Source organism: Cyprinodon variegatus, unplaced genomic scaffold (genome assembly GCF_000732505.1).
Source record: "Cyprinodon variegatus isolate N-32 unplaced genomic scaffold, C_variegatus-1.0 Scaffold1005, whole genome shotgun sequence".
Lineage (NCBI taxonomy): Eukaryota > Metazoa > Chordata > Actinopteri > Cyprinodontiformes > Cyprinodontidae > Cyprinodon > Cyprinodon variegatus.
In genome coordinates this window covers 119,558-141,276 of record NW_015151458.1, presented here as the reverse complement: position 1 = coordinate 141,276, position 21,719 = coordinate 119,558, and the positions used below count along the sequence as shown (strand labels likewise).

Here is a 21,719-nt window from a genome sequence, read left to right as displayed (position 1 = left end):
GTCGACTTTAAAGTCTGATCTGATATAGAGATTAAAAACAATGAAGCCTCTGTTGTCAGAGAAGGGTTACTCCTGTTGACTGATTGGAAAACTTTGTGAGAAAGATAAGGAGCTGGAGGGGGGGATGAATGGTCTTTCCAGCAGTGCTCCCCCACTCCAGCTTTTAGAGGTCACGCTGCTCATGGGAATAGGTCTTTGTTTAGCCAGGCCAGTGGTCACCGGACTGTCCTGCATGCTCTGTAGGCAGAAGCACATCTGCCAACAAGCCAGCCATAGATTTGTGGCCATTTTTAAAGTTTTGCATGCTGGTTGCAGCTTATCAGCCCAGATTTTTCATATTCTTATTAAAGTTCACAAAGGCCAGCAGGAGAAAACTATCGCTTTATTGATTAGCAGTGTTCTTCTTTGTTTGTTTGTTTTTTAAGGGAACAGACAAGCTAGGCAAAGCACGTGAGGTAAACAACTGCACTGGAGAGCTTTTAGCACTGTAGAAGCAAATGGGAAAGTTTTGGAGTTGATTCAGTGAACCAATGGCCATCAGCTCAGTCCATCAGGTTTTAAAAACGTTGGTCAGTTTTATTGTCTGCCAGAAAACTATAGACTGATGAGGTTTAGCTGAATAAGAGATATTTCTGTAGATGTATAAAAGATTATTATAAAACACACAAGGTTTCAAGTATCATCTATCTATTCAAAATAATACTGGAGCAAAAAAAAGAAATAATGGCTCACAAGTTGTGCTGCTTGAGCTGACCATGGAAACTAAGGAAGAGAGGGCTGAACTAATTCCTGCCATTTGCACGGGAATCTTTGTTTGGGCCTGACCCATCCACTGACCTTTAGAGTGTTGAGTGGCCAGCATCAGAAGTCCCATCTGCTGCTTGGAGAGTCATGGTAGATACGGCTTTAATTTGGTGATTTCAGATTACTGCGAGGTGTGATCATGTTGCAAAATAAGCTAAAAAGGCTTATGAACAGATTTTGTTTTCCTTTGCTGGGGCTTTCAAACTAACTGCACTTTAATCTGATGCATATTTTGTGTCTAATACAAATAATATAAGTTCTGTACAAATCTAAATTTGACGTGACGATGTTTAAAAGTGTTTTTCTTGTCTTCTTTTTTTTACAATTCACATTTTTAATTCTCTGAACTCAAGTAAAGGTTTAAGTGAAGCCGTTTGCGTGGCAGCTCTGAGCACCAGGATTGGTTTTGGGGTGGTCAAACTTCAAGCTACCAGAGCTGAGTGTGATTTGTGGAGGTCAGAGGTGAGAGGGGAGGATTCAGAGTGGGGCAGATGGTCAGAAGTGTTTCTTCAAGCTTTTGAGGAATTGGCAGAGGTATTTATTTTCTGTTTGGTTAAGGATGCAGTCAAAATGTTTCACCAAAAGTTTCATCCATGTGTTTTGTTTTACTAATGTTAAGGAACTGTTAAAGACAAAGAAAGTAGAAAAGAAACACTTAAGTTTTTTTTTTATGTTGAAATAAAAGAAAGAGAATTTTACATGGTTTTACTCAGAACCAAAGAGTATTGAAACATTTTTTCCCAGCATACCCTAATAGTTTCTAAATCATCAGCTACTGTTCCTGTGTTTTTCGGTTCAGAGTCACTTGCCTAAATAGTGAAGTAAAACGGTGGCTAGAAGGGCTCATCTCCTATGCCTGTAGGCATATCACTTCAACACATGGTGGGTGGGTGAGGGAAAGAGGGTCTAAAGGCCTCTTCTCACCTCTGTAGTTGCATCAGACAACCCCAGTGGAGCTGAAGCTGAAGGGGTAACAGCTCTGAACTAATGTGATTAAACTGGACCAGAATCTGATCCAAGCCACAGTTTTCCTCATGTCCAACACATATGAAACATTTATTATTCAAACTGCTGTTTTTCTCCAACCTCGATGGATGTCTGCATGATTTATAGGCAAGTTGCTGTCAGCCTTGTAAATGTCATAATTGAGTGTTTTCTTTCCTTTGGAAGTCAGAGATCCCCTGCTGTTTAACACCATAACACCTGGTAACACTGCTTAAACACAGAAATTCGTCATTGGCCCCATACTCACTTCAGTGTTTTTAGCGCAGTTTAGGAATTTTCTGCAGACCTTTTGCAGAGGCAACATGCACCCCTCTGTTGAAGATGACACAATTTATAAAGATTTTATGTATGTCAATTAATAAAATGCTCTCCGTTTTTAACGTTGACCTTCCATGGGGTTCTAAAAGGTTACTTTTTGTGTGGTTTTACTTTTTGTCTGGCACCTAGGACATTAAATTTATACACAGAAAGCACATTAGTTTTGACAAATGACATTTTAGAAATGTCTAGTGATTGACATATCTCACTGATCACAATGAACTTATCAAAAACCACTTTAAACATCATTGTAGTGAAATTAATGTAGAATTATAGATCATTTTCAAAGAAACAACAACTCTCAGAGTTATTTTTTGTGATAAACAGATAAAGTAGCTTAAATTCTTACAACCATTCTACAATCTTCTCCTTTTTTGTCCCTTTTTTTTTATTTCTTTGTCCTTTTTTTTCCTGTGGTTGTATAAAAAGGCTTTTCTGGTAGCTCCTGGTGGGTCTCATTTACTTGTGGGTCAGTTGGTTGCTGACCCAGGCTCAGTTTCAGAGAAACCTTATCCATGCAGGATGTAGCTGTTCTCCTGCAGTCAACACCTTCCTGCACAACCCGGCATGTTCCTATGCACGACATCCCCTGACTGGCATTGTTGGATGTTGTAAAATAATCATTCAAAACTCTATATTCAGTTTAGCCATATTAAAATGAATTAACCTTCAGTATTTTCTACTTCTGTTTTATTTATCACGTTTTAACATGTATTTATTCACTAATAAAGGTGTATTAGATAGTTTACAATGTCACAGGTTTATCCCCTGTCATTCTGATGTATAAAGTGAAGCTAAATCTGGTAGATTTAAGTTTAAAACAAGGACTACTAGCACCAGTCTTCACATGTAGAAAAACAAAACAGCTATGGCTAAAAAACTGTTTGAATGTTTAGTTTAACTCCAGTCAGAATGCTCCCACCTGTAAAACAGGATCTACATTTATTCCTAAAAAGGTTGGCTGCCGCCTCATACACAACACTGTGGTGAAATTGACCCTCTGTTTGAACGCAGGACTATGCTCTTAAATTAAAATTAGATTGAAACAGTAGAATTGATTTTCCTGCTATGCATGGTTTTGATCATTATTACAATGTGGCTTCAGTTGATAAGTCTACTTTATAAAATAGCCAGTGTTATATATATGCGGTAGGTAAGAAAACAGCAATAACTGATAATAAACTAAGTAGTGATTTAATCCAGAATCATAAATTCTATCAAACTTTACCTCACTGGACCTGTTTAAATGATCTGTCCAAGTAGGAGGATAGATTTGCTTGAAAAGATTTCTTGATCTAAAATTGAAGTGTGAAGTTGGACAGCTAAAAAAAAATTTAACACAAGATATATTTTCTAACACTTTTTGTGTATCTATCTAACCAAATAATTAGCAAAGCTGACCGTACCTTTTTCTAATGTTCATTTGTACAGGTATGTCCTCTTTTGCACTCCAGCCGATGTCTGTGGTGGTGTCCGAAGGCTCGGTTGCCAGGTTTTCCTGTAAAATCACAGCACACCCTCCTCCCATCATCACTTGGGAGTTCAACCGGGTCACATTACCCCTCTCCACTGACAGGTTTGCAACATCCTCATGGATGATGGTTTTTACCAGCTAAGAAAATTGCATTCCATGTCTTGTTATTGGTTGTTTACAGGCTAAACAGGTTGAGATGTTGTTGATTAATCTAATGACAAGGGGGAGAACAGTCTGTTCCAGTCAAAGCCTAACGGGGGGGAAACTAGTCTCTTTTCTAGTGGATTATTTTTTTCCATATCTACTGGTTAGAAACATCTGACATGTGGTTCCTTCCCTGCTATCCAGAATTACAGTCCTTCCCAGTGGTGTTCTTCAGATACAAGGTGTGCAGCGAGCAGATGCTGGGCACTACCGCTGCATAGCCACCAACATCGCCAGCCGGCGGCGAAGCATCGAAGCCACTCTTACTGTTACCCCAGGTGTGTCATCACCAAAGGGAATTAATGAGATAAGAGGGTTTAAAAGTATCAGATTATATCATATCAAGTGATCCAGTTGCAATAACTCCTGTATTGTACGGAAGCATCTGGTAAACTCACTGATGTCGCTGCTTGTCTCTGCATAGCTCCCGGTCCTATTCTTCCTCAGAGGCCTCGCATCATCGCTGGGCCACAGAACATCTCTGTATCGCTGCACCAGAGTGCCATCCTCGAGTGCCTGGCCACAGGAAATCCCCAACCCCTCATCTCCTGGAGCCGAGCAGACAGCAAGTCTATCGATGTTTACAACACCAAAGTGCTGGGCAATGGTAACCTCATTATCACCGACATCAAGCCCCGACATGGCGGAGTCTACATGTGTAGAGCCACTACTCCAGGCACTCGTAATTACACAGTTGCTTCGGCCAACGTCACCGTTCTTGGTAAAGACAGCATTTAATTTTGGCTGTGATCAAAGTACCTTTAGTTCATTTAAAGGATTTATAACTATATATCTTTGCTCTTTGATGAAGCACCTCCATCCTTTGTGGAGTGGCCAGAGAGCTTGACTCGTCCACGGGCTGGCACGGCTCGTTTCGTGTGCCAAGCTGAGGGGGTTCCAGCTCCAAGGATAACGTGGTTCAAGAACGGAAACAAAGTTCACTCCAATGGTCGCATCAAGATGTACCACAGGTATTTTTCTACCAGAGATTTATGTATAAGTTCTAGGATTTAAAAGCAACTTCCCAGAGACTTCCAATTAGTTTGCTTCAAATGCAAAGGTGATTATTTACCAAATGCTATTTACGGTTCAAAGCTGCTTAAATAATGTTCTGTTTTCCCTCCTTTAAAAGGAAAGGGAATAATTTACAACAGTGTAGATTGGATTTTAGTTGGTTTTCCAATAATATGTACCTGCTCTTATTTACTGCTTGTTAAAGCAATTACAGACTGACAACTCCCTAGAACAAGAAAAATAGAAGCAGGTTTTATTCCCTGTATCTGTGTCTTCTAGCAAACTAGTAATCAACCAGATTATCCTGGAAGATGATGCCATTTATCAGTGCCAGGCAGAGAATGAGCTGGGATCAGTCCTGTCCACGGCGAGGCTCATCGTGGTGATGTCAGAGGACCGACCGAGCGCACCCAGAAATATCCGCGCTGACACTGTCTCGAGCTCCGCCATCCTACTGGCCTGGGAGAGACCTCAGTATAACTCGGATAAAGTTATTGCATATTCAGTGCACTACATGAAAGCTGAAGGTAAGTCATTTCTAGATACTTTTTTCTTTTTTTGATTGTTGCATTTAAACCATATGGAAACATTCGATCAAAGATTGCTACCCACTCTTTTGGGTAGGAGTTAAACAACTTTTGAACTAATTAAGCTTTCAGTTTGTTAACTTGTAGAATTTCAAGATTCAAGGTATTTTTCTTTGGCTGAAGAAAATGCAGAAGAAAGGCTGAAAAGGATTTTTTGATTTCCTGGCAACTCTTTCCATTGTTAACAAGACTCACAATGTTTCAGAGAAATATAATAGACTGTGCACTACTTAACGACAAAGCCACTGACTTTCCTTTGAGAGGGAAATTTTCCGACTTAAACTTGAAGAAAGGACCACCTGCAGGACGTTGGATAAAGAGGTCGAAACAAATTCTTTCTGGTTTATTTCTGAAAACCTGACATCTGTCAGGGAATTTTATCTCTCCATAATGATTTTTTCGACACATTCACATTGCTCTCTCCCTGAAAGAAAAGCTGTCCGTTGACATTGACAGAGTATCTGACAGTGCACTCTGCACCTGAGGTTGTTGACAGAGAGGCTCTGTAGAAAGGAGGAACTAATTAGCCTCTGTGTATTCTGTGAGGCAACAAAAGGGTTTGGATCTGACAGAAAGGAAAGCATTGTGCCTTTTCTCTTATGCTCACTGAGGCATTCACTCTGTTTAAAAAATCTTTTCATTTAGTCTGAAGTATCTTGTTTACCAGGTCAGGAATCAGGACTGTTAAAAAAAATCAGAGATGAGAATTTGCTCATTTGTGATTAGAAGGTAATTTAGTTATTGAGGCTTTAAGGACATTCTAACAATTCAACCTATCAAGACAATAGACGTATTTGTTATGGAATGCATTGCCTATAACATATGTTTGTTTTATAAGCAGGTATTAGATGAAAACATTTGAGTTAATGATAGATTTTTCTTATTTACATGACCCTTTTTTATCCAAGATTTTTGGGACCGATCATAGATTTTGTTAATTTCTCTTTATCTAATCTAATCGTGCATCTAGGACTAAACAACGAGGAATATCAAGTTGTCATCGGAAACGATACCACGCGCTACATTATTGATGACCTGGAGCCAGCTCGCAACTACACCTTCTATGTGGTGGCATACATGCCCATGGGAGCCAGTCGCATGTCGGACCACGTGTTCCAGCACACGCTTGAGGATGGTGAGGCCTACACGCTGGACCATTTTCAAACAACTTTCAAAGTGTTTGCACCAAAAAAACTGCTAACTAAGTTATTTTGTTTGTACATTAGTGTGGTTCCTTCTAATTCATGGAAATGTTCTACAAGGCACAAAAAAACCACATCCCAGATGGGAAAATCAAAAAAGAATTGTTGCAGATTTACTCCTGGAGTTATACTATATTATATTGGCTATGGGAACCTTCTCTCAGATCTCAGAAAGAGCAATTCTTGTTAAAATAAAGACCATTAAGGATAGCCATCAGTGTTCTCTTCATTAGACTGCCATCCATCAACAGCATATCTTCAGTCAGAGGCGTCTTCAGTTCTAATGTAAGACAGACCACTATAGGAGATCCTTGTTACAGCTATCAACATCTACAATAACCCGCTGGAAAAAAAAAAAAAACTCTATATACTCAATATAAAACTCTATATGACAGTTAATGTTTGAAATTTATCTTTTTGATAAATTAAAAGTTTTTAATTTCATAAAAAAAAAAAACATGTTGTCTAGAGTATGATGCAAACAAGCATTTCACATACGTCTGCTTCAGACACCTTGAGAACTACGATAACGGAAGAGTGCTGCAGTTTTGTGTTGTGGCCACAGGTGGCAGTACCATTAGAAAACTGTCATTCAAAATCCAAAGATGGATCCCACTAACCCCATAGAAGAAAAATATCAAAGTTAATGTTGTTTTCCTTCATTTATTGACCTATAAAGCATGTAAAATTCATATCACACAACTTCCTTTAGCAGTATTTGTTTGACCTTTCAAGGAAAACTCAAGCATTTCATCAATTTTACTTGATTACTAGTGAAGTAAAACATTTCTAGTGCAACAAAACAAATAGTGTAATCAAACATTTGCTTTGACATCAAGACTGACTGATGAGTGCACATTATCAGGGAAAACTCTTTAACTCCAGCGTGTTTTTCTGTGTTAACTTTTTATAGTTCCTCTGCGGGCGCCAGAGATCAGCCTCACCAGCCGTAGCCCCACTGACATCCATGTGTCATGGCAGCCTCTTCCAATGAAGCTCAGCCGTGGGAGGGTTTCAAGCTACCGCCTGTCCTATCGAACCAGTTCAGAAAGCACAGTATCACAAGTAGATCTGCCTGGAGAGAAGACTCAGCATCTCCTGGAAAACTTGCAGGCCGACACCATCTACCTTCTGCGACTCGTTGCTGCTACCAGTGTAGGATGGGGGGAGCAATCTTCCTGGACGTCTCACCGCACTCCAAAGGCATCTGGTGCCAAAGGTTCAGCCTTTTAATTTTTCACGAGACTCAATCAGTTCCTAAGAAACTACTAAAGTTTTGTGGAAAATTTTTGATGGCTACTTGTGATGTTAAGACCCCACATACAGGATTGTGCAGCATGCATGTTTCAGCCTCCACAGTCCAGTGTACGATCATGACAAATGTCTTAATTTCCCACACTGCCATGGCATTGCCATCAACCTGCCCCCATATATAGACAAATTGATCTCTTTATAATGGGGGTTCTGAAACAGGCTTTCATATCCAATTACCTGCATCCTTTAGTTATATACAAACCTATGGCAGAAGTCTGTTAATAAATGAATGTACTGTAGTAAGATAAATATGATGAACATATCTTAATCACAGTTTGTTCTGATTAACACAAGAGCTCTTTTAAATTCCACCAACCCCACAATTACTGGATGTTTTGAACTCTGTCTCTGTACAGTTCCACTTGCCCCTGAGCTTTATTTGGAGCCTCTGAACTGCACCACCATTTCAGCTCGCTGGCATCTGATGCCCAGAAACTCCGCCAGTGTGCGCGGCTTCAAGCTCTTTTACCATGAGGAGAGTCAGCCAGAGAGTTCCCCTCTTCAGCTGCAGGCCTCTGCTTATAAACACACCATCGGCGGCCTCGGTGAGTTTTGCTTCAGATGATCAACATACGGTTTAGTTCACAGAGTCTTTCCGTAAGCACTAATGCACAAGTGGTTTTTATTCATGCCTCATACTTGGCTTTGGTTTTGCTTTAATAAAATATGGTTACCTGATATCCTTCTTTTTCTTTTTTTTTTTTACTTAGATTCTTTTTTGTTTTATATCAACCAAAGACTTGCTGACTGGTTTTAATCAGTTCAGCATTACTTTCTGTGATGAGGCTTCTTCAAAGTTTCTGTTGCTACTAAGCTCTCGCATTTAACATTAAATGTACTTCTTAAGAAAAAAACTTTTCTATTTATAGTTAAGCTCAGGGTTACCTGTACTACTGGAAGAGTTAGATTGAAACAATTTCCCTTGAATAAAGAAGTTTGTTTGTAAGAAAAACGAAACAGGCAGTTGTCAAACCTATGTAAATCTGTGCAAAAGGAATAAGTGTGTAAAAAAAGAAAAGAAAAACGGTTTATTTACATTTCATTCAAGAATTACGTATGTCCTTCATAATTATCAGTGGAAAAGTCTTCAAAGAAATTGCATCAATCATACCTTTCCTACCACTGCTAACTGGATTGTTTTGCATGTTTCCATGTTAATTTTAAATCAAATCATCTTAAATGATGAGCTCAAGGTAGTCATGTTGGGCAATTTAAATTTCTTTAAACTTAAGTCTACCAGGGGTATAATTATAATAATATAAAATGTTATAATACTAAAATACCAAAATGACCAAAAAAATTAATTTAGAGACACAGTTAGGGGTGTCCAGCTCTGATATTAAGAATGTCTATATTTCTGAAGTTAGTCATGACAAAAAATTATAAATGCTTGGAGAATATCTGTGTATTTAAAATCCCTGATATGATCAACCTGATAAAAAACTCCAGTTCTGGTTCATCTGGTTCTGTTTAAAGTTTATGTAGCCCATAGGTTAATAGTACATGGTTGGTTGTTCTACCTATATTTACTGTTGTGGTTTTTATTAATACCTATTGATCAAACTTTTTCAATATTCCACACTGCAAAATAAGTAACTTAAGTATGTATGATTGGTGCTGATATCTTATCAATATCGCTATCGATGAGTACTTAACCCTGCAATATTGGTATCATATCGAAAATGAGAACATTTTATTTTTTCTTAAAACAGTTAAGATTTAGGTCTCTGTGATCTGATCTGTTTGCCACCAAACATGTGAGTGATTAATTGGCTTAAGTCTTGTCATGTGTTGAGCAGAGATTCTCTGGGTGGAGAGAGAGAGCAGCACCACTTCCATGACCTCTCACCTCTTAGCAGTATTTTTGTGTGGAGCTTTTCTTTGGCTGTTGAATAGAACTTGGGGCACATCAGAGCTTTTGTGGCCCTTTAGGTCAGATTCATTTTAGCTGTTTTGTTTGAAAGAGGAGCAGGGGGCTCAGGCCAGTGTGCTGGACATCTGACCATCTGTGGCCAAGGGGGTCAGCCAGGTGGTCAGCAGCTAACTTGTAAATCAGGAAGTTCTGTGATTGTAGGATCAGAAAGACAGTAAATTACTGCTGGTGTTTAATACAGCTACAGCAGTAGTTAGTGAACATAATTACAAAGATTTAGAATATTAATTATGTACTTTTGTAGCCATACAAAGTACATAGATAATAATATCTTAGTGTATTACTTTTCCTGGATGATTTTTGTTAATATGAAATGTATTTTAATGCAAACGTTAAACGTGGTAAATGTTAATCAGAGTCAGCAAGTTGCAAAACACGCTCAGTTAATAATAGAAAAATAGTTGAAAAGATTGTTTTGTTCCTCTGTGAAAAAGGGCTCTAGCAAGGCTGTGTGTTAAAAAGTGGAAAGCTGCTCCATGGAGGCTGATTTATCACGTGTTTTATGACTGCTTTGAGCAGTGTTGCTTAAAGAAGCAAGAAGATCAAAGAGTCTCATTGTGTTTGACTTTCAGAGCCACAAAGAGGGTTTATTAGCTTGGACCTAAAGGAAATGCATCCCTTCGCCAACTGAGTTGTTGCTCAAACAATGGGCAGGTCTGAGATCTCTCTCCTGCTTCTTCCAGCTGTAACACTTCTTTAGTTTGTGCTAATGATCTGTGAGGCCTTAAAAGTTATCATGCAATACTTAATGAGGTAAGCTATGTTACAAGGTAAAGGTGTGATCTAATCTACAAACTTTTTCTTAAATAAGGACAAAATCAGAGCAGTAATATAAGTCAGGTGGTTTACTCATACAAAATACATAAGCATAATCCTTCCCACACAGTGTCTCAATAAATTATTATAAAATATATTTTTTGATCTGTTAACAAAGCCTTTGACACTCTAAAGCATTTGGTTCTAAAGGTTTCTATTTATGTTTTGAACTTTACACAAACCTGAGACATTCAATGATGTATCTGCAATACCAGCTATGTTTTTATAATCTAATGCATATTTTATAAACATTTGAATTATGCTGAATTTTCTCTGATAACTCACTAGCTCTCTTAGCACAAACATAAAGGACAGAGGTTAATTTTTGCAATAATACAGAAATAGTTTGATATTGTTAATGGCTTGCAAAATAACATCATAAAATAACATAGAGGTCTAAACCTGACATTTAAGGCTATTTTCCTCAACCTAAACTAACTAGAAGACCTTAGTCCCTGTTTTTTTTTATAAGTGTATTCATACTTTCTTGATTTTTTATTTTTATTAATTGTACTTTAAATAAAAAAGCCTTTTAACTTCCTGTGGCTTTGCATCTGTGTCGCCTGCTGTAAGTATCCGTGAGGCTCATCCTTTCCAGCAGGTGATCGCTTCAAATTAAATCTGCCTGCTCTGTTAATTATATTTCCTATAATCCACTTCATATAAAACAGTCTTTTTTTTCTACCAACACGACTGATCTCTGAACCTTTAGCTGGAATCTGCTGAGTCAGTAGAGACATGTATTCAAGCGTCCGTTAGGAGCTGCAGCCATGTACAGTTTCAGCTTTTTACAATGATTAAAATCCCATCACTGAGAGGCAGGGATATGTTGGAGTGGCTCCAGCTGGCATAAATGGGGCAGTGATCTGACCCTTCCTCACATGGGAATGCTGCTTGGCTCATGAGATAAACCTGCGTTTATTGCCAAGGCTTAAATACCTGTTGGTACCAGAGAGTGCTGTGTGTACAACGTAGCTTTATATGTCACACCATAGCACATCTGATGTCACTCTAATTAAAGATGCACAGAAATAAGTTGGAATAAAAGAAACACATCAAAAGGCCTACTTTTAAAAGGCTATTTCATGCTGAAGTTGTGGGTTTGTCGGCGTCCGTCTTTGAGTTGATTTGTGCGAGTTAGTTGAATAGAGAGGAGGAGGTGGGGACGATGATAGATGTTGTGGTGTGGGGGGAGCTCATGCAGGATTTTGACATTTATGGCCCCTGTTCAGGCCTGGCTTGCTGCAGCCCAGGGGGCTTTTGGCAACAGAACAAAACTTCAGGGGCCAGCAAGAATTGAGTTTCAGCTGTAAAAAGAGAAAAAGGAGCGAAGTGCGTATGGCACAAATGTGTTCTTCAACACTAACAAACCATCTACTTTCTTATGATTTTGTCAAATTTCACATATGGCCCATTTGATAAATTATTTATGAGGGATTTTATGGCTGGTGACGTTAACATCCTCATTGTTTTTCTATCTAAGGATCTAGCTGAGTCACTTTGTCATGCTTTTGTTTTACTCCAGGAGGCTAAAACAGAAACCTGTTGACTGAGGTGTCTCTTATCAGGATGCTGCTACATCCTTTTTAAGCAGCAGTTTAATTCTTACTCTCTGTGAGATTCTCTGTTTTTCCACTCACTTCCTCTGCCCCCCACCCCCTCTGTCAGAGTGAGATGTGTATCCCCTCCTTTTGCAGGATTTAGCTTGCCCAGATTCCATGTCAAAGGTCATGGCCCAGATGTCAAAGCTTCCCCCCCTTCTCAGAACTCCTCCAGCGCATAATTACGACAGGCCCATTGTATTTGTAGGGCTGGAAAGAGGTGCGCTCTAAAAGCCTGCTCCTGTTTAGAGTCCGATGCTGGGGTCTAAAACCTCTGAAAAGGTGACTCTGCAGGTTAAAAACTGACAGAATGAGACTTTGGTTTTACATGATGCGCTTTGACGTCACCTTTTTCTTTAACTCTGACAGTTTCAGCATTTTACATGTTCAAAATCACCAGCCAGATCATTCAGAAGTTATAGATTAATCCTCTGGCTGTTATTGTCTTTGCTGCTAACTGCTGCAAAGTAGGTTTCCTGAACAAAGGGTCTCATCTCATATATCAGTCCCACCTCCCTTGGATTCTTGGGTTTTATCTCAGCCTGACCTGCTGGCCCTGCCGTGGCTCCATTTAAACTTCTTGGGGGTGCTAGCAGATTAGCTCCACCCTTAGTTTAAACTTTGCAGCCTCCATAGAAACACGCTCGTCCTCCTGCAGTGTCTCTCTTTTCCTCTACCGGAACAGATATGTGTGTTTCCCATCTACTAGATGTAAAATGCTTCATTTATTTAGTATTTTTTCTTGTTTTAAAATATTAAATGATATGCAGCATTAACGGGAAGCGTGGCAAGCCTTTGAGGTATAAAAGGTTAATTTGGTCAGATGGCTATTGTTGAGGAGTGGGTCTTCATGGTCACTAAGGTCACAACTGCTGCTGACCGTCTGCAGTGTCCCTCCCTGGGGATTTTTCTTCTCTCTTTGACCCCTCCCAGATTCAGGACCTGAGACAAAGTGACCACTGACCGCCCGGCCTGACAGGGGCCAAAGAAAGGCCTTTGTCATTTGCTATCAAAAAACCCTGGCTGACAGGGTGATGGATAGTGGAGTTGCTCTGTTCTGCTGCCCTTCGTGGGGTTAAAACTGACCAAAGGAGTCCCATCACAGCCCCCATGTGTCGACTATTTCCCACCACACCAGGAAACCCCATTTGCCCCACACCCACACAATCCAGCTCTCTTAGAACAGCCTCGCTGTTCATTATGGGCTGGAGAAAATCTTGCACAGCACTGTGGCTACTTCTGAGTAAATAGCAGTGGTGGCAGGGTTATATTGAGCAAAAGCAAAACTAAATGTACTGTTTCTAAATTCAGACCCAAGAAAGAAGTATCATGTCAAGCTGCTGGCTTACAGCGCGGTTGGAGATGGGTACCAAGCAGATCAGACCATCAGCACCCCTGGATGTGTCTGTAAGTTTTACCATGCTCCAGAAATGTTATGATTTTCTTGCTTTTCTTTTAAGCTTAAGTAGAAGAGTTTAAATAATTCTCAATGTGATTTCTCTCTTAGCGGTGCGAGATCGCCTCGTGCCACCGCCACCGCCTCCTAACAACGTGCAGGCCAGGTCCAACAGCTCCTCGGCTGTGTTACTGTACTGGGGCCGGCCAGCCTTCACCTCCACCCATGCAGTCAACTACACTGTCCGCTGCAACCCTGTAGGACTGCAAAACGCCTCACTCGTCCTCTATCTGCAGACGTAAGCATCAGTCATCCTGTTTAAAAAACTTCTGATTTATTTTTAGTCTCACATTTTCAAAAAGTATTTTATATTTAGCATACTTTCGGATATTTACTACCTGTATGAGGGTGTTTTTCACTGGTGATTTTAGCTTTTTATGAACTTTTTTAGTCTGAATTTGGAAGAACTGTTGCATTTTTACTCCATAAATCCTGCAGGGTATCTATTTGTGGTTTGTGTTCCCTCAAACTGCTCCACATCGCCATCTGCTGGACATTTGTCTAACTCAGCTTTTATAGCTGAAGGATATCAGTCATCAATTGAACAAAGCAAAGATTTAGATGGTGGATGGAGGTTTACTGACCTGTCATGTCTTCTCTCTGTAGAGGTGAACAGAGGCTTCTTGTGCGTGATCTGGAGCCAAACACTAAGTATGAATTTGCTGTACGCCTTCATATTGACCAGCTTTCCAGCCCCTGGAGCCCTGTGGTTTATCAGAGCACTTTCCCTGAAGGTAAGTTTGAAATGTAACTGTTACTTAAAGCTAAAATGACTCACATTAGGTTTTCAGCTAATGGTACAACTACACATCCTGAGTTTGTTCTCTGCATTACCTGTCAGCTCCTACTTTACCTCCTTCCAACATCAAAGTGACTTTGATTGACGAGGACACAGCGCTCGTTTCATGGAAACTCCCAGATGAACCAAACGTAGCTGTATCCCACTACACCATACTGTATGCCTCACGAAACGCCTGGATTGCTGGTAAATGGCAGGTGCTGCAAAGAGAAGGTAGGTAGAACAGTGAATGAAGATAAACGTACACGTGTGTAAGGCTTCATGCTAAATCTACAAGCCTTTTTTTGTACATGTACATAGCAGCTGGTGGTGAGGCTGAAGAACATGAATGAATTGCTTTTTAGCATCTTCTTCACTGTAGAACCACCTTTTGCTGTAGATTTCCACGGCCTCTCCAGAGTTTCCTGTAACCTCTTGGCTTCCTCTCTCAATAAAGCTTCCAATATTCCAGCATGACAGTTTAATTACATATACAGATAAAAAAATATCTAACCATTTATTTACCCTTCCTTCAACTTCACTGTTATTCACAATTTTTTTGTTGGTGTTCCAGTTTGCAGGTGTAACTAACAACACAACAACAAATGCTTCGTTCTTCCTATATTTTTACATAAGAAATATATCCATCAGGCTGAGCCCTGTTTTTGTTCTAATATTATAAAAATAGGTTTATGTGATAAGAATAAAAGGTTTGGGTTTGCATTGTTTACTCCTTTTAATCTTCATTGATTCTTGATATTTTGACAATAACTCTTAAGGTGTTAAACATAAAGTCATTCTTGCTGCATGTGAGGAGAATTAATTAGGAAAGTAGAGTTTGGTTATAGAAATCTGCTGTCTGGTGTGTGATGCAGCAGAGGTGTTTTTAAGGGGAGATGGCCCCAGGAAACACACAGGCAACCCCCCTCTGCCACTGGTAAGAGGTCAAAAGTAAGATTTTCACAAAGACCCCTTCAGCCCTGCCCCCATTTTACCCCAGACTGAGTTTCCACCTCCCTACAGCCCCTGCATGGCCTCTGGTGGAGAGCAAGCAGGGTGGTAGCAGTTAGGGAATGTGGACAGCTCTGACCCCCCTGACCTCCAGCTTTTATTTTACCTTCTTTCTGTGAGGATGGCCATAATCTACATTGTAGTATATTTATTTCTGATTGCTTTTTGTCTTTGCTGTTTAGAATTGTATATTATCTTATTATTCTAATAATCTTAGTTTGTTATCTTAAAAAAAAAAAACATGTTTGAATTTTTAAACTAAGTCTGTTTACTTTAGTAGAACTTAAGACCAGCTGTGGAAACTTAATATCAAAATATTAAATGTATACTTTGAACATTTAACCCCTGAAAGCTCTTTGATAGATTATTAAAATACATTTTTTTAAGAATCTCTCTCTGTTTTCTTGTGTTTCACTTGTCGAAAGCCTGAAGTAAGCAAGTTGGAGCTGTAAAAAAAAAAAAAAAAAAAAAGAAGCGTATCATTTACAACGGTTTATTCATAGAGAGCATCTTCTACCCACAGGGAGCATCACCATGGCGCTGCTGGAGAACCTGAGTCCAGGACAGGTTTACCTGGTCAAAGTCTCTGCATCCAATGACATGGGAGATGGACCATTTTCTAACGTCGTGGAGCTGACAGTGAAAACAGATACCTCTAATGGTCACCATGTTGGACTCTCCAGTGGCTCCACTCACTCCACAGGTCAGTGAACCCCACAGAGCAAACTCTCTCTAATGTTAGGAGGAATTACATTGCTTCATGTTGTAATCAATCCCTTTCAGGTTTTTCTGATGGCTTCTATCACCTGGACCAAAGGTCAATGACAGGTATCAGTGTGGGAGTTTGCATCGCTCTGACCTGCATCATTATCTGTGCGTTCATCATTGTGTGCAGAGGAAAAAACAGGTACTTAGTGGCTCCCAAAGCTGTGACTTACACCCGTTTTCCCCCCCCCTTATTTTTCAAGCTTCCTGAAGCGTCATGCTATGTTTTTACTTCCCTGCAGGAAACTATCAGCTGTGAAATCCTACAGAGAAGGATTACGCACATCTGGTGCAGCTGCAATACATGTAGGAGCTGAGGGCGAAGTGCAGAACGCTGAAGTGAGCATTCCTATGATGAGTCAAGGTCATTTCCTTGATGCAAAGGTAAGAGCAGTCTGCTGAGAGATTCCTGATGCGTTTCCACAGTAGTTGTTAAGCAACTTCTTAAATTCCTCTTTATTATCAAGGATAATGTAATCTTCATTTTAGATATAGTAAAAAAAAAATGTTTTTTATTGTAGGGTGGAACCAATCTTATCATAAATTCTAACGGGCCTGTTCAGTCCAGCACTGACAAGAAGAAGAAATGGTCTTTCTTTAGAGGTGAAGGGAAACAGGACAGCATAAATTTGCAGGTAGGTTTAAGAAATAGACTTTTGGAAACTACAGTTAAACTCTAAATCCAAACTTCAAATCTTCCAAACCCCTGAACATTAATCTTTCTCCACTTCTGTCATTAAAATACTTCCAGTTCCAGCGACTTTGGTCTCTTGGGAACGGTTGTATCAGTGAAGAATCTTGTGACAGACAGAGCCTTATGTAAAGAGTGAACTCTTAACATCTTGAATTTACCCGCAAATTGAAACGACTCATTGTGATCTTCACATATCATAGACTAATATTTGGTTTTGATATATTTGTAGTAAATTGCTCTCCTTAACTATTGGTTTTTTTCATTGCTGCTGAACTGTGTTAGTGTTATGGTGATAGGTTTGATGACAGGACCGATGACAGTGTTACTTGATGTTTCTCCACCCAACAGTTAATAACTGGAATTTTAAAGGTTCTGCAAAGGTGTGAGGGGTTGGGATTAGCTTAATTTCATCATTTTACAAAAGAAATGTTTGTATGCGGAGGTCCTACTGTCTTTCTATTTTGTGAAGTAGAGCTTGAAGGTAACCAAGCAACCATACAGTTGGGATAAGGTGAAAATTCACAACAATCTGGTTTTTAAAACTCCAAGTTAGTATTTTTTTTACCGGGAACATTGTCTCTTTCAACACACTTTAAAAAATTATTTCTTTCTGTGCTGCAGAACAAGAGGAATGGCACACTTTCCTACCTACCAGGAGCCACGGTGTTGACCTACAAAGAAGAGCTTTCTTCAAACCACTCCACTACCATGCAGGAGCTGCTTGGCCGTCCTGGCGACGCAGAAGGATCGTCCAACAGCGAGGGCAGCCACGAAACAGGAGACTCGGGACGCTTCTCTCATGACGAGACGGAGCTGACCAACTCAGGTCCCAACAGCCGCCCGCCGTCTTTGACGGAGGAGGACGGCGGAGACTTGGACTGCGGTTGCCCTTCTACAGAGCCAAGCGAGTCGTTGGCGAGGAGTCCGGCTGAGCTGAAATTAAAGGGGTCTGTTGATGGCGTCTACAGCCCAGAGATATTCTCAGAGTGAAATCAGTGTGTAGCCGAGTCTGTGAGGCTGAATGTAGGTGTGAGTGTATTTGAGGTAGTGAGGGAGTGTATGTGGTGCAGGTGAAAAGTAGATTTACACATTCTTTGCCTCATCTGGATTATTTGGTAATTATGAGCTCCCAACCTGTGAATACTTTACTTAGACAATGGTAACAAAGTCCAGCCAGAGTCCCACTGGAGGCTCCACTGATGACACAGCAATAATATGAGTTTATCTGGGAAAAACATGATACCTGAGTTTATGTTACCCTTGCGCTTTGCTGGGTTTAGATGATCAGAAAATGACCAGAAACGCCTGCTAAAATGATCACAATGACTGAAAGTGTGCGTGAATGAGTTGTGTGAGCTTGCATTTTTTTCTGTTTTGTTGCTTCTTTAAATTATCTACAGGAAGCCAACAAAAACAAAAGTGATTTTTTTTTTCTTTACTCTCTGTCTGTTTTGTTTTTTTTTGTGTGTTGAGTATGTTTTGGAACAAAAATCTCACCCACCATGAATGTTAAAAAGGTCGTCTTGAATGTCAAAAAAATGAGGCATTTGGGAGATTATTTATGAGAGTTTATCACTGGAGCAGAAGGGAAGTGTGAATCCTTTTTTGCTGATTTATCTACCTCGGTTTGTCTAAGGGCAAACCTTCAATATTTAATAACTCCTTTTTTTTTCTTCTTTTGTTTTTTGTGATGCGCTGCTTCAGCGTCACCGCTTGTACTTCCTGATGACTCTTTTGTCTGTTAGTAATCCCCTTTATGTTGTCAGTTTGTGTTGGACTTGGCGAATGATAAGGGCACTGCAGCTACCTCCTCTCGCTCCACCCGGTGTGTGGAAATGAAGTTTTTTTTTTAAACTACACACCCTTTTTTTCTAGTTTCACCCCCTCAGATGTTGCTGAGGTACTGAGCCAGTATTAATAATATATGTGTTCATTTTTGTCCCCGTTACTGATGATGGGTGTGAGAGAAATGATGAATGTCAGCGTGTGTTCTGCATGTCGGTATGCAGTCTGCCCCTTTTTTTGTTCGTGTTTTATACTACCTCGTTTAAGAGTTGCTTTTATTGTCCTCTTCTTTTCTCAAACTCAGGGAACAAGGTTTAGTAAGTTTAAAAAAATCATGTAGTATTACATGGTGAACTGACAGGGTATCATAGTACTGAACTGTTTTATTGTTATGTTGCTTTTATAGAAAATGTATTGAATGTACCTCTTAACGTTGTGATCCTGCAGCTCAGACGTTAGATAGAGCCCCCCCCCCTGCAGTGTGTGTTTTTACAAGCTCCTGTGTTCATTTGATTTGTGTAAACATTCACACCAGAAGTGCTTGCAACAGCATATCCGAATAGAAAAGCTTTAATAATTGGCCTTAATGTGGGAGGGAGGAGCCCCATGTGAGGATGCGACACATGAAGAATGATTGTAGTGGAAAGTGTTTAATCAGAGACTGAATTGAAGAATGAACACTGAAATGTTTTACCTCTAAAAAAAAGTCTATTTTTCTTAGAAGATGCTGTACTTTAGAGGAGTACACTGCGTAGTAACTTTATAGTTTGTTTCCTCTGCTAGCCTAGGTGATGATAAGCACTTGTCCGCCACGTAGTTTATGCTGAGGGCAAATATGCAGCGGTGACTGTGAAGCTAATACCCAAAGAGTTGTTTGCTGATTTTTTTGTTCTATTTGAGGCATCTCAGCTGATCTTTGGAGAACGGAGAAGTAATCAAAACAGACCAAAGAGGAATGGTGGCTTCAGAGATCAGCTGAGGTGCTTCTCCTCAAACAAAGCCTTGCACATTAGTGGCCTTGGCCTGCGACCAATAAGTCCTGAGGGTCGTGGGCTGAAACTCTGAGGAAGTGTCCAGCTTCAATGGAGGGATTTTTAATAATCAAAATTATGCACACTGATTACATTTTCCTTCTGCTGAGTTCCTCATAAGCAGTTGCAAACAGATGTAGGTGATTTTAAAAGATTTTATTGATTAGTATCTGTGTTGCAGCTGCGCAGTTGCATGGAAATGTGCCCCCTATAATTGTCCCTCACAGTAATTTAAAGAGAATACTTAATTCAATAGAATAAATGTTTAAATATGTGATTATATTCAGATTTATTGTCTATATTTTGATATTGTATCTTTTTAAAGAGGTCACAAAAAATAAACGGAGTGTTTCTTGTGGCTGGTGATAATGTAGACAGTGTGGGTGCACATGCTTTGTCGTGCTTCTGTGTTTTTAATCAGAGGACTCTGCAGAGGATTCAATCATATGAGAAGAGAAGAGACACAATCAGTTTTAATTTCTTTTCAAAGGCAAACAATATGAACCAAAGATTTTATTTCCTAATCCTCACCGCTGCATATTGGCCCAAAGTTCAGATTATATCCCATCATCGTGTCAACCGTTATTATCAGTGTTTTAATGTTGTTTTTGTCTTTATAATGCGTTTTTTTTCTGTGAAAGAGCATTCTGTAAACAGTCTTTATTTCTGATTTGATTTTTTTGCGCTTTTTAAATCAGTTGAAAATGTTGTTTCACACAAAAAAAACAGTTTGTTTTAATTCCAATTTCTTTGTATTTCATGTATTTATGAGGCTTAAAGGACCCAACTTTGGATCTGACAACCTTTGACTTTTTTCTAATTCCACAGCTCTATAAAGCAAGTTATGCAGTCACAGAGATAACCTCCTTGTTTCAAACAAATAAATAACTGTTATGTATCCACAGAGGTCATAGTTGGGTCCTTTAAAGCATATGTAGGTGAACAAGTGCTACCTCAGATGTTTGATCTGTCCTATTTTAGTTTTCAGTGCAGAACGTTTGCTGCTCTTCATCCCATTAAAGGTATTATGTTGGAATGATGTTCCTGTCCGAGGAAGTGAATTTAAATGGAAAAAACTCAGTGACCCGCTCTCTTTTCCCTTTTTTCTGATCGTAGGAGCACTGTGGGTCATTTACAGTCTCACTCAGGGGGACCCACAGTCACTCCTCAATCAGAAAAATAAAATGGTCTCAAGCTTTGAAATTGAATGTATTGTTTTCTAATTAATATGCTATGTGATATTTACAGTTGTTTTGTTATGTTTGTCATTAAAACTACTTGCAAGTTGTTTCTTTTTGGGAAATTATTTAGAAAGAAGAGTTTAGACAATTGCCTTACTATCAAAAATTCTGATTCTCAGTTTAAATAAAATTATGAAAATCCCTAAAGAGAGTTGTTTTTATTTACTTTTTTTGGCATTTGATTAGTTATTTATTCATCAGTGATCAGTGAGGTTAAGAAGTATTTCCCCCTTATGTGGTCAGATGAGACCAAAATAGAACTTTTTGGTTTTAATTCCACTAACCCTGTTTGGAGGAAGAATAATGATGAGTACCATCCCAAGAACACCATCCCTACTGTAAAGCATGGTGGAGGTAGCATCATGCTTTGGGGTGGGGGTGGGGGGTTCTGCACATGGGACATGTGACTGCACTGTATTAAGGGGAGAATGACCGGGGCCATGTATTGCGAGAATTTCGGGAACAACCTCCCTCCCTGTTGGAGCATTGAGGATGGGTCGAGGCTGGGTCTTCCAACATGACAATGACCCAAAGCACACAGCCAGGATAACCAAGGAGTGGCTCTGGAAGAAGCATATCAAGGTTCTGGTGTGGCCTAGCCATTCTCCAGACCTAAACCCAATAAAGAATATTTGGAGGGAGGGAGGGAAACCCCATGTTTCTTAGTGACAGCCCAAAAACCTGAC

At 39.7% G+C, this 21,719-nt stretch overlaps 1 protein-coding gene across 2 annotated transcripts in view; it reads left to right on the top strand.

Moving 5' to 3' along the window:
- prtg (protogenin) overlaps nucleotides 1-21,164 on the top strand; it is a 28,701-nt gene extending 7,537 nt beyond the window's left edge. The window contains exons 3-19 of one of the 2 annotated variants that reach the window (XM_015399370.1): nucleotides 3,559-3,703; nucleotides 3,950-4,083; nucleotides 4,230-4,526; nucleotides 4,617-4,776; nucleotides 5,099-5,346; nucleotides 6,377-6,541; nucleotides 7,522-7,827; nucleotides 8,279-8,467; nucleotides 13,584-13,679; nucleotides 13,780-13,966; nucleotides 14,335-14,462; nucleotides 14,570-14,740; nucleotides 16,041-16,220; nucleotides 16,301-16,424; nucleotides 16,525-16,666; nucleotides 16,804-16,917; nucleotides 17,598-21,164. In XM_015399370.1, coding sequence (XP_015254856.1) covers nucleotides 3,559-3,703; nucleotides 3,950-4,083; nucleotides 4,230-4,526; nucleotides 4,617-4,776; nucleotides 5,099-5,346; nucleotides 6,377-6,541; nucleotides 7,522-7,827; nucleotides 8,279-8,467; nucleotides 13,584-13,679; nucleotides 13,780-13,966; nucleotides 14,335-14,462; nucleotides 14,570-14,740; nucleotides 16,041-16,220; nucleotides 16,301-16,424; nucleotides 16,525-16,666; nucleotides 16,804-16,917; nucleotides 17,598-17,966 — 3,155 coding nt within the window. In that variant the 3' untranslated portion in view covers nucleotides 17,967-21,164. The remainder of the gene's footprint in view (nucleotides 1-3,558; nucleotides 3,704-3,949; nucleotides 4,084-4,229; nucleotides 4,527-4,616; nucleotides 4,777-5,098; nucleotides 5,347-6,376; nucleotides 6,542-7,521; nucleotides 7,828-8,278; nucleotides 8,468-13,583; nucleotides 13,680-13,779; nucleotides 13,967-14,334; nucleotides 14,463-14,569; nucleotides 14,741-16,040; nucleotides 16,221-16,300; nucleotides 16,425-16,524; nucleotides 16,667-16,803; nucleotides 16,918-17,597) is intronic. The other variant, XM_015399371.1, reaches the window with a different exon arrangement.
- Nucleotides 21,165-21,719: the final 555 nt, after the last annotated feature.